Below are 13,089 nucleotides of genomic sequence, written 5' to 3'. Positions count from 1 at the left end.
TAGATAGACAGATAGATAGATAGTAGATAGATAGTAGATAGATAGATAGATAGATAGATAGTAGATAGATAGATAGATAGATAGATAGTAGATAGATAGTAGATAGATAGTAGATAGATAGATAGATAGATAGTAGATAGATAGTAGATAGATAGATAGATAGATAGATAGATAGATAGATAGTAGATAGATAGATAGATAGAGTGATAGATAGGTAGATAGATAGATAGATAGATAGATAGATAGATAGTAGATAGATAGTAGATAGATAGATAGATAGATAGATAGATAGAGTGATAGATAGGTAGATAGATAGATAGATAGATAGATAGATAGATAGATAGTAGATAGATAGTAGATAGATAGATAGATAGATAGAGTGATAGATAGATAGATAGATAGAGTGATAGATAGGTAGATAGATAGATAGATAGATAGATAGATAGATAGTAGATAGATAGTAGATAGATAGATAGATAGATAGATAGATAGATAGATAGATAGATAGATAGATAGATAGAATGATAGATAGATAGATAGATAGATAGATAGTAGATAGATAGAATGATAGATAGATAGATAGATAGATAGATAGATGATAGATAGATAGATAGATAGAATGATAGATAGATAGATAGTAGATAGATAGATAGATAGTAGATAGATAGATAGATAGATAGATAGATAGATAGATAGATAGAATGATAGATAGATAGATAGATAGATAGATAGATAGATAGAATGATAGATAGATAGATAGACAGATAGATAGATGATAGATAGATAGATAGATAGATAGATAGAATGATAGATAGATAGATAGAATGATAGATAGATAGATAGATAGATAGATAGAATGATAGATAGATAGATAGATAGATAGATAGATAGATAGATAGAATGATAGATAGATAGATAGATAGATAGATAGTAGATAGATAGAATGATAGATAGATAGATAGATAGATAGATAGATAGATAGATAGATAGATAGATAGATGATAGATAGATAGATAGATAGATAGATAGAATGATAGATAGATAGATAGATAGGTAGATAGATAGATAGATAGATAGATAGATAGAATGATAGATAGATAGATAGATAGATAGGTAGATAGATAGATAGTAGATAGATAGTAGATAGATAGATAGAATGATAGATAGATAGATAGATAGATAGAATGATAGATAGATAGATAGATAGATAGATAGATAGTAGATAGATAGAATGATAGATAGATAGTAGATAGATAGATAGATAGTAGATAGATAGTAGATAGATAGATAGAATGATAGATAGATAGATAGATAGGTAGATAGATAGATAGATAGATAGATAGATAGATAGATAGATAGATAGATAGATAGATAGATAGATAGATAGATAGATAGATAGATAGAATGATAGATAGATAGATAGATAGATAGGTAGATAGATAGATAGATAGTAGATAGATAGTAGATAGATAGATAGAATGATAGATAGATAGATAGATAGATAGATAGATAGATAGAATGATAGATAGGTAGATAGATAGATAGATAGTAGATAGATAGTAGATAGATAGATAGAATGATAGATAGATAGATAGATAGATAGATAGATAGAATGATAGATAGATAGATAGATAGATAGATAGAATGATAGATAGAATGATAGATAGATAGATAGATAGATAGATAGATAGATAGAATGATAGATAGATAGATAGATAGATAGATAGATAGATAGATAGATAGATAGATAGATAGATAGATAGATAGATAGATAGATAGATAGATAGATAGAATGATAGATAGATAGATAGATAGATAGATAGATAGATAGATAGATAGATAGATAGATAGATAGATAGATAGATAGATAGATAGATAGATCACCTGCGTGTCTCAGCCAGACCACAGCCAGGTTGTATTTCTCTGACAGGATGAGGTTGGACAGCAGCGGCAGAGCAGACAGGTACTCTCCCTCCTCCAGGTACGCTTCACTCACATCCAGGTGCAGGTCCCCGATCTCCTCAGGGCTCTGCTCCATCAGGGCCCACACCAGGCTCTGTTAAAGGGACAGTACAACATTTAGGGCTCTGCTCCATCAGGGACCACACCAGGCTCTACGAAGAAAAACACATTTACATCTACAGTCCCAAAAACAGTTAAAACAGTGCTGTAAACCAGTGGTTCTCAACCTTTTGTACATCAAGGACCTAAATAGACACAAATTAGACCACGGACCCCCATTGGACCAAATTTAAAGTAAGTGTTAAGCAAACACCAGAAATACACAACTATTTGTTCTGAGACTGAAGAACATTACTTTTTTATACATTTAAATTAGGGCCAATGGCGTGAATTATTGGAAATATCATAGAGAAATTTCTGGAAAAAAAGTGGTCCAATTTCTCCAAAAACGTTTTAACATTTCTAGGAAGAAGTGGTAAAAAAATTTTTCCAAAAAAAGTAAAAAATAAAAAAAGTAAAAAATTTCTCGTAAAAGAAACTAGAAAAAGTGGTAAAATAATAAAAAAATAAAAATAAAAACTTCTAGAAAAAAGTGGTAAAATTTCAAGAAACAATCGGGGACCCCGTTCAGATCTCTCAAGGACCCCTGGGGGTCCCCGGACCCCAGGTTGAGAACCAGTGGTGTAAACCATAGTGAGTGTGTTGTGTTTAGGTTGTGTTACCTCCAGGGGGGTGTAGACGTGCTTGTGTATGAGGCAGACGATCAGCTTGGCCCTCAGGTCGACCGGGACGCTGTCTGGTACCTGCACCTGTTTAACTGCACCTGGATGCAGACAAACACAGACAGACTCGCCCTTTAATCAGCAGCTGTGATCGCAGTTTCCATGGCGACGGAGAGGAGCGGGGGAGTCACAACAAACCACGTTGGGATCATGAAAGTCACGTGACTCTTGTGTTGTCGAGAATAAAGTCATAAATTTACGAGAATAAAATCGTAAATTTACAAGAATAAAATCGTACATTTATGAGAATAAAGTCGTACATTTACGAGAATAAAGTCGTACATTTACGAGAATAAAGTCGTACATTTCCTACGAGAAAAAAGTCATAACATTATGAGAATAAAGTCGTAAATTTACAAGAATAAAGTCGTACATTCCCTACGAGAAAAAAGTCATAACATTACGAGAATAAAGTCGTAAATTTACAAGAATAAAGTCTTAAATTTACGAGAATAAAGTCGTAAATTTACGAGAATAAAGTCGTACATTTACGAGAATAAAGTCATACATTCCCTATGAGAAAAAAGTCATAACATTACGAGAATAAAGTCGTAAATTTACAAGAATAAAGTCGTACATTTACGAGAATAAAGTTGTAAATTTACGAGAATAAAGTCGTACATTTACGAGAATAAAGTTGTAAATTTACGAGAATAAAATCGTACATTTATGAGAATAAAGTCGTACATTTACGAGAATAAAGTCATAAATTTACGAGAATAAAGTCGTACATTTCCTACGAGAAAAAAGTTATAACATTACGAGAATAAAGTCGTAAATTTACGAGACTAAGTCGTACATTCCCTACGAGAAAAAAGTCATAACATTAGGAGAATAAAGTCATACATTTACGAGAATAAAGTCTTAAATTTACGAGAATAAAGTCGTAAATTTACGAGAATAAAGTCGTACATTTACGAGAATAAAGTCATACATTCCCTACGAGAAAAAAGTCATAACATTACGAGAATAAAGTCGTAAATTTACGAGAATAAAGTCGTACATTTACGAGAATAAAGTTGTAAATTTACGAGAATAAAGTCGTACATTTACGAGAATAAAGTTGTAAATTTACGAGAATAAAGTCATACATTTACGAGAATAAAGTCGTATATTTACGAGAATAAAGTTGTACATTCCCTACGAGAAAAAAGTCATAACATTACGAGAATAAAGTCGTAAATTTATGAGAATAAAGTCGTAAATTTACAAGAATAAAGTCGTACATTTACGAGAATCAAGTCATACATTCCCTACGAGAAAAAAGTCATAACATTACGAGAATAAAGTCGTAAATTTACAAGAAAGTCGTACATTTACGAGAATAAAGTCGTAAATTTACGAGAATAAAGTCGTACATTTACGAGAATAAAGTCGTAAATTTACAAGAATAAAGTCATAAATTTACGAGAATAAAGTCGTAAATTTACGAGAATCAAGTCATACATTCCCTACGAGAAAAAAGTCATAAATTTACGAGAATATAGTCATAAATTTACGAGAATAAAGTCGTACATTTACGAGAATCAAGTCATACATTCCCTACGAGAAAAAAGTCATAACATTACGAGAATAAAGTCGTAAATTTACAAGAAAGTCGTACATTTACGAGAATAAAGTCGTAAATTTACGAGAATAAAGTTGTACATTTACGAGAATAAAGTCGTAAATTTACGAGAATAAAGTCGTACATTTACGAGAATAAAGTCGTAAATTTACAAGAATAAAGTCGTACATTTCCTACGAGAAAAAAGTCATAACATTACGAGAATAAAGTCGTAAATTTACCAAGTAAGCAACACACATGATTTTTTTTTCTGGCGATTTTTTATTTTTATTAAAAAAAAAAAAAAAAACATTTTTTTTTTAAAAGTCGTTTTTTAATGTAATTTGGGCTCATCATCACAGTTTAGGGTCGTGCTGCAGCTGCAACTGCGCTGCTTTTTAAAGTGGAGCTGTATGTGGTGGTGTATACATGTGGTCTTTAGCTTTTCATCCTGTGACAGATTCTACTGGTGTTGTTGAGTCGACTCCTCACCGTTATGGATTAGATAGATAGATAGATAGATAGATAGATAGATAGATAGATAGATAGATAGATAGAGTGATAGAGTGATAGATAGATAGATAGATAGATAGATAGATAGATAGATAGATAGATAGATAGATAGATAGATAGATAGATAGATAGATAGATAGAAAGAAAGAAAGAAAGAAGTGGTCTATAGAGAATGTGAAGCTGACGTCACGCCGCTTTGGCGTTGTGGGACGTCGGCGCCATCTTTGGAGGAACGCAAATGTAAACAGAGAGTGGGGAAAACGGAGGAAAACGAGCAAGAAGTAAAAGAGAAAGAAAAGGAGATGAGGAAGACGGACAAAAATAAAATAAAAAAAAGAAATGGAGAAGGGGAAGGGAAACGAAGGAGGAACGTATCGTGATAAACTCAAATTTAACGAGAAACAAGGTACACAGAAAAACTAACGTACACCTTATTAAGACCCAGATTTACTCCCTCCACTGACTGATCCAGACATCCTGAACTATCTCATTGTTGGTATTAGTGCATATAGCTACTGTGGCAGCAGTACTGTCCCACCATGATATTACTTTTAAGCGACTTTGGGGAACTTTTTTTAGGGGAACGAGCAAGTGTTTACATCCGCGATCCTCCAAAGATGGCGTCCAACGTCCCACAGCGTGACGTAACTTCACATTCTCTATACATGTGGTCTTACATAACGATAGATAGATAGATGCGTGTCGACTCCTCACCGTAGTTCTCTGTCTCCTTCTCCTCCTCGGCCTTCTTCGTCTTCGCTCCTTCTTCTTCGTCTTTCTTCTCCTCCTTCTCCTCCTCCTCTTCCTCCCCGGTCTCCTTCTCCTCCTCCCTCTCCTCCTCCTCCAGCGGTCCCGTGGGGTGCGATGTGGACTCTGTGGACTCTGTGGACTGGGCCGTAACCATGGCGACGCCAGCGAAGCGCACCAGGACCTGCAGCGCGGCGTCGTACTGGCGGCTGGAGATGTAGAGCTCGGCGGCCATGTTGATGAAGTCATCGCTGACCAGCGTGGGGTGACGGGAGAAGGCTTCTTCTATCACGCTGAGAGCTGCCGGCACGTCGCTGCACTCGTAGTAGCTCCTACACACACACACACAACCACACAACACACAACAACACAATACACAAACACTTAAAGGGACAGTTCAACACTTTGTCACACATCCTCCCATCACCATAATAATCCCTCTATAGTCACAGCAGTAGGTTCATTGTTTTTAATTATCGGTGCAAGTTGTTTTGAGATCAGCGGGGCAGAGACATTCTAAAAAAGTTTGCACTGACAAATAAATAGGGCTGGGCTTTTTTTTGGGGGGGGGTGGCGACCAATCTTTATTGTACGATCATGTATTCTTTCTGAGCCATTACACTCGACAAAGTCAAACCGGCCTGTTGTGTTGGTTTGTTCACAGATATCTATGTGAACAAACTGATGTGATGTGTGTATTGTTTTTTGTAAATATGACTTATGATGTATTGTCAAGTGTTTGGTTCAACCTGCTCTTGTTTAAGGAAAGAAAATCACAATCATTTAAATGTAAAATCGCAATACTTGGTAAAAATCCAATCGCAATTTAAATCGAATCGGGACCCAGAAATCGTTAGAGAATCGAATCGGCACAAAAGCATATCGGCCCAGCCCGACTAAAAACAAGTTCATTTTTAGGTGATGGTTCTTATTTTGAGTGAAAAGAGATTAGTTTAGACTAGAAATGAGACATTTTGACAAGAAATAAGCTTTTGTGTGAGTGGTGTGATGTGTCGTACTTGGCCATGTCCTTGGACAGCTGCATGAAGTGCTCTCCGTCCTCCAGCGGCAGCAGCGACAGGATTCGTCGGTAGCCGTCCATGCAGTGTTTGTGCTCTCCGAGCCGCATGTGCAGGCTGGACCGCTCCCACAGGTAGCGCACGTTGCTAGGGTCGTACTTGATGGCTGCCGGTTACCACGACGACAACGAAAACTCTGGGTTACTGGCATTCCGTTGCATTTTGAACACAAATTTATATTACAACAATTTCACTCCCATTCTTACTTACAGAATAAAGTCGTACATTTACGAGAATAAAGTCGTACATTTACGAAAATAAAGTCATAAATTTACGAGAATAAAGTCGTACATCTAAAACTCTAAAATAGTTTGACTTGGTGGAGCATAAAACAGCATTATAACAGTAAGTATTATTATATAAACAAGGAACTATCTGCTACCAAGAAATATTGAGAGAATGTTTCATGAAAGAGAGCAAGGTTATGATTTAAGAGAGAAATCAAATCTAAAGGTTGGCAGAGCACAACAAAGAAACGTTTCTGCATCACCATTTGTGGAGTAAAACTGTGGAATAATATGAGTAGCTACTGAAATCAAAAACATTTAGAGTGTAATCATGTTTAAAAAGAGACATAAAGAAATGATTCTCCAGAGGTACATTGAATAATTCACACAAGGTGTTTGCTGACTGACTATTGGGATTAAAATGTGGCAGGAAATGGTTCATAGTGTAATGGAGGAATTAAATAATAAATGTAATGTCTTTGTGCTATGATTTTAATTAGACCATATAGTTAAAATGATCGGGGTAGGATTAGATAAGTTTATACTTCTTCCTACTCCTTTTCACTCATGTAAACTGCGTTGCTTATGAGATGTTACTTGTTCACTTATTTCCTTATTATATTATTATTTTATCTTTTTTACATTGTCGTTTACATGATTTAAATAAAGAAATCAGTGAATGGACCTTTGCTGTAGCAGACGATGGCCTGGCGGACGTTGTCCTGCTCCAGCGACATCTCGGCCAGGCGGACCCACTCCTCGCAGTCCGACGGGTTCAGGTGAGCCGCGATCAGACTGAACTGCAGCGCTTTGTCCACGTCGCCGTCGTCCTCGTAGATCATGGCCAGCGTGGAGAACGGCTCGTAGGCCAGCGGGGCTGCAGCCGGGGAGGAAACCATGGAAACCACCCACAAGTTAGAGCAGTCGGGGTTATCAAACCTTTTTACATCAAGGACCTAAACTGACACAAATTATTAGACCACAGACCCCCATTCAAACACCAGAAATACAAGAATATTTGTTCCGAGACTGAATAAAGTTTTGTACATTCAAATCAGGGCCAATGGTGTGAATCTTTGGAAATATTGTAGAGAAATTTCTGGAAAAAAAGTGGTACAATTTCTCCAAAAACATTTCTAGAAACAAGTGGTAAAATTCTCACAAAAAAAAAAAAAAAGTTAAAAATTTTCTAGGAAAAAAAAAGAAGTTAAAAAACAAGATCTAGAAAAAGTGGTAAAATTTCTAAAAATAAAAAAAGACCCCGCGTTGAGAACCAGTGAGTTAGATCATCGATCTGTGCTGGTTACAACATCAGAAGCTGTTTTAATTTATATGTTTGTCCTCTAACTAAACTCTTAGGGGACTGAGCCTCTTTTAGATGTTTTCATACATCCCATAAATAAATGTTCAACATGCTCATGCTTGGGATCGTTTTTTCAGAGCAACTTCATCGACATGATCTGATCATTATTTTTTCACTTTAACCTACTTTATTAACACATCGGGCCCAGATAGACACAGAAATCATCCAATCTGAATTTTAAAAAAAAAATCTGATTCACGTCAGAACACTTTGTTCTTTACGACCACTTTGTTCCATTTGTAAAATGACAAAAAAATGACGATTATGTGGGAAAAAATGCAACACCTTCGAAGGTAAAAGGGTGTGTTTCCATCGCCATGGTAATTCTACTCAATCTTAATTAAACATCATAATTATCACTATTATTATTATTTTAACTTTCGGACCTCTGACACTGTCATCAGAATAAGGAACCACCTCGGCGTTTCTCTTTTCTTTCCTTCTGTTGTTTTTTACTCAGAAATGGAGCAAAAGAATTTAAAGTTTTTAATAAGAAAGATTCTGTGACTGAGGTTAAAGGGACATTGTGTAACTTCTCCTGTTATCTATTCAGGAAAATCGATTATTTGGTTCAAAAGTCTGTTTCTCATTAAGCAGTAATCCCCCCAATCAACAAACTGAAGCGTTACACTGATGCTGCATTCACCTGCAGTCGGGCAGACGGCCGTCGCTAACAAACCAGATGTCATTTTAGTCTCAGAAGTCCAGAGAAAGACGGTAAAACAATACCACATCGCCATGACAACATATTGTCACGTGTATTGTTTGGCCTCGTGCTGACGGACCACTTGTTGCCGTGCAGCGGCTGTCGTCCGTCTGCCGTCTGCCCAATTTCAGGTGAATGCAGCATGAAAAATACGATTTATTGAGTTGCTTGTGATCTACAACTGCAAGGCCAGATGGGAGGAATTCCTACGCAATGTTCCTTTAAATATGTAAAGCTTGAAACATAAATAAACACATTAGTTCAAAAAAATAAATAAAAAGAAAACTGGGAGTGTCTAGTCCAGCGCTCCAGGTGACTTAGTTTCATTTTCAGATAAACTTATTTTTTAGGAGGAAAAAAAGACAAAGAAAAAAGTATAAAAAGGAGAATTAAAGCAGGAGAAGAAAAAAAAGGAACAGAAAAAAAAGAAAAAAGATAAAGCCAAATGTAAAACCTCCCCCAACACAGCGAGGTGGTTTCGTACCTTGTCTGATGATCTCCATACACATCAATATGGCGTCTTCCTTCTCTCCTCGGGCGTAGCGGATGTTAGCTTCCCCCATGAGGCCCCTGAGGGCGCGGGGCAGCTTGCTGCGATGCCGCCGCTCCTGAACAGATAGATAGATAGATAGATAGATAGATAGATAGATAGATAGATAGATAGATAGATAGATAGATAGATAGATAGATAGATAGATAGATAGATAGATTATTAGTACAGACTCTGAGGGCGCGGGGCAGTTTGCTGCGATGCCGTCGCTCCTGAACACAGACACACGTTAACAGCTGGACATCATGTAACACAGGGCCGTAGCTAGGAATTCTGGGCCCCCTTAAAGAATACTAAAGTGGGCCCCTCCCCCCTAACTTTTCCTTCTTTTTTTTTCTTAGACTACGTATGTATTATCATTTATTATTTAGCCTTCTTTGTTTTGATGCTAATGCAGCATTACACTGCAAAAACTTATCTTACCAAGAATATTTGTCTTATTTCTAGTCAAAACAAATCTCATTCTACTTAAAATAAGACACATCATATTAAAAGCAGCTTGTTTTTAGACACTTTTTACTTCTTTCAAGCAGATTTTCACTTGGAATATGTAGAAAAAATCTGATAATGGAGCAAGTTTTTCTTCCTTATTTCAAGCACAAAAAACATGTTTTCGCTGGCAGATTTTTCTACTTATTTCAAGTGAAAATTTGTTTGAAACAAGTGAAAATGATCTGAAAACAAGTTAATTTTTAGGTGATGAGTCTTATTTTAAGTGGAGAGAGATTAGTTTTGACTAGAAATGAGACATTTGGACAAGAAATAAGACAAATATTCTTGGAAAGATGTTGAGTTTTTACAGTGTACTATGAGTATTAGTCAGGGTCTTATGCAGAATAAATCAGTCATACAAAGATTAGACTACTGGGGTTTTTTCTGGGCCCCACTGGGCGCTGGGCCCCTAGAGTTATCATCACCTTTCTCCCCTGTACGGCCCTGCTGCATCCTCCTCCTCCTCCTCCTCACCTTCATCATCTTCTTGTTTTCTCGGTTCAGCTCCATCTCCAGGGCGAACACGTCACCGACCGAGGGATCGTCCTCCATCTCGTCCTCCATCTCGTCTCTCCTTCTCCTCCGTCTTCCTTTCTTCCCTCCTCCTCCCTTCTTCCTCTGCTGCTGCTTCTTCTCCTCCGTCAGACTCAGCTCGGCCTTCATCACCTCTTCCTCCTCCTTGTCCACTTTGTAATCCTCATCGTCTTTGTCGTCGACGTAGCTCAAGCTGTCCTCCTCTTCCTCTTCTTCCTCTTCTTCTTCTTCCTCTTCTTCCCCCTCCTCCTCCTCCTCCTCCTCCTCCGAAGACGGTGGTTGTGGTGTTTCTCCCAGCATCGAGGCGAAGGCCAGCTGGACGCCCGGGCTGACCCCTTCTTCTGCTAGTGGAGGAAAACGTTCAATATAGTTAATTAAACTATTTTAAAGGGATAGTATCATTTTTTTAAAGTGGGGTTGTATGATCTCCAGATAGCCCCTAAGTACTTTAATTGCAGTAGAAGACTCTCTGCACTCCTCCCGTTAGCAACGCCAGCCCATAATAGCCCTGCCCAGAGATTTACAACATACAGTGTTGTGAACAGACCCAAAGAAACGGCCTATTTTCACGGCCTAAAAGAGGTTTTACCTGCTATTTACGGCTATTTGGAGATCATACAACCCCACTTTAAAAAAAATGCTACTATCCCTTTAACTTATTAACTCTTTCCGTCTATTAGCATCAGAACCAATACATCCATGATCAGAACTCAATCGATGATGCTGCAACTTGAACAAACTCATACACGAACGAACAAAAAGGGGGAAAGACGGGACTTTTACCGAGTTTCACGGGGACCTGAGTGGACGTGGACGGCTGAGCTTCGTCCTCCACATCGTCTTCAGTCCCGTCTGGCTGCTGATGGGACAGAAGATACACAACAACCATGTACAAGTCATATAAAAACACATCAGACAAGTTTTAATAGTAAAGCTGAGGCACTGGTTTGACAGGAGGTTTATTAACTGACACTGTGACAGCTAACAAGCTAACATTAGCTACTCAGGGCCGTTGTCTAGGGGAGAAAGGTGATGATAACTCTAGGGGCCCAGCGCCCAGTGGGGCCCATAAAAAACCCCAGTAGTCTAATCTTTGTATGACTGATTTATTCTGCTTAGACCCTGACTAATACTCATAGTAATGCTGCATTAGCATCAAAACAAAGTAGGCTAAATAAAAAATGATAATATATCTGTAGTCTAAGAAAAAAAGGTGAAAAGTCAGGGGGCCACTTTAGTATTCTTTCAGGGGCCCCAGAATTCCTAGCAACGGCCCTGGCTATAGTTATTTATCTTTATCTATATAGCTAGCTTGCTATATATCTATACAGATAGAGATAAACAGCTTTATTATATTAATTTAATATATATTACATTTAAAATACAGCTAGCTAAGAGTTCCTTTTGACTCAAAGTAAACACACAAACTAAATTCTTTGGTCAGTTCCAAATAAATGAAGAAGGTATTAGTAGTATGGTCAGGGGGGGGCCGGGGGGCCACTTTAGTATTGTTTCAGGGGCCCAGAACTCCTAGCAACGGCCCTGGTTTTACCATTTATAAAGTAACGTTAGTATTTCCTTTAGCTTAGCTTATAGCATAGCTTTCATTGTAATAACTGAGCTGCTACAGCTAACAAGCTAACATTAGTTCTCTAGCAGAATTAGACAGATAAATACACTTAACTTACAGGTATTCACATTAACCAGATATATAATTTAGTATTTACTTTAGCCAAGCTTGTACCTTAGCTTAGCTTAGCTTAGCTTATAGCCTAATAACTGCTACTGCGACAGCTAAGAAGCTAACGCTGGCTAACAAACAGAATATCAACCAGATACACCAGACTTTAACCATAATAATGTGTTATTTAACTCACCGTAGCCTTGTTAATGTGTTATTTAACTTATTTAACTTTATTTAACTCACCGTAGCCTTGTTAATGTGTTATTTAACTTATTTAACTCACCGTAGCCTTGTTAATGTGTTATTTAACTTATTTAACTTTATTTAACTCACCGTAGCCTTGTTAATGTGTTATTTAACTTATTTAACTCACCGTAGCCTTGTTAATGTGTTATTTAACTTATTTAACTCACCGTAGCCTTGTTAATGTGTTATTTAACTTTATTTAACTCACCGTAGCCTTGTTAATGTGTTATTTAACTTTATTTAACTCACCGTAGCCTTTCTGTCGTCTCTCCTCTTGTCAAACTCTTCGAAGCTGATTCTTCCCTCCAGGTAGTCGATCAGCTCGGAGCTGAAGCCCGACATGTCTCAGTTTACTTTATTACTTTAATAAACTAAACTTAAGTTTATTACTTTAATAAACTAAATAAACTAAACTAAACTAAACTAAACTAAACTAGTCTATCAGCTCGACATGTCTGACTCTCTCTCCCTTGGTTCGTTTCTCCGGCTGAAGCTGAATAACAGCAGCTACGTTACTTCTCCAAACTCCAAACCAGCTGTTTTATCACAATGAAACACTCGTTTAACACATAAATATATAAATATCTATGCATTTAACAGAGGATATAGAGATATAAACCTCTGAGAGGACTGCTGCTCATGGATGTAGCTGCTACTG

At 37.0% G+C, this 13,089-nt stretch overlaps 1 protein-coding gene across 1 annotated transcript in view; it reads right to left on the bottom strand.

Annotated features, from left to right (window-relative positions):
- The window catches only part of gtf3c3 (general transcription factor IIIC, polypeptide 3), a 39,205-nt gene extending 26,116 nt beyond the window's left edge, over positions 1–13,089 (bottom strand). Inside the window, exons 1-10 of the mRNA XM_085802831.1 lie at positions 12,841–13,089; positions 12,681–12,807; positions 11,285–11,360; positions 10,442–10,845; positions 9,410–9,533; positions 7,542–7,733; positions 6,570–6,735; positions 5,518–5,882; positions 2,685–2,785; positions 1,885–2,056 (exon numbers count right to left, since the gene is read on the bottom strand). Coding sequence (XP_085658957.1) covers positions 1,885–2,056; positions 2,685–2,785; positions 5,518–5,882; positions 6,570–6,735; positions 7,542–7,733; positions 9,410–9,533; positions 10,442–10,845; positions 11,285–11,360; positions 12,681–12,773 — 1,693 coding nt within the window. The 5' untranslated portion in view covers positions 12,774–12,807; positions 12,841–13,089. The remainder of the gene's footprint in view (positions 1–1,884; positions 2,057–2,684; positions 2,786–5,517; positions 5,883–6,569; positions 6,736–7,541; positions 7,734–9,409; positions 9,534–10,441; positions 10,846–11,284; positions 11,361–12,680; positions 12,808–12,840) is intronic.

Source organism: Trachurus japonicus, chromosome 2, assembly GCF_045865225.1.
Source record: "Trachurus japonicus isolate A0001 chromosome 2, Traja_1.0".
Taxonomy (NCBI): Eukaryota; Metazoa; Chordata; class Actinopteri; order Carangiformes; family Carangidae; genus Trachurus; species Trachurus japonicus.
Note: the sequence above shows the minus strand (reverse complement) of the source record. Positions and strands in the feature narration are given on the sequence as shown.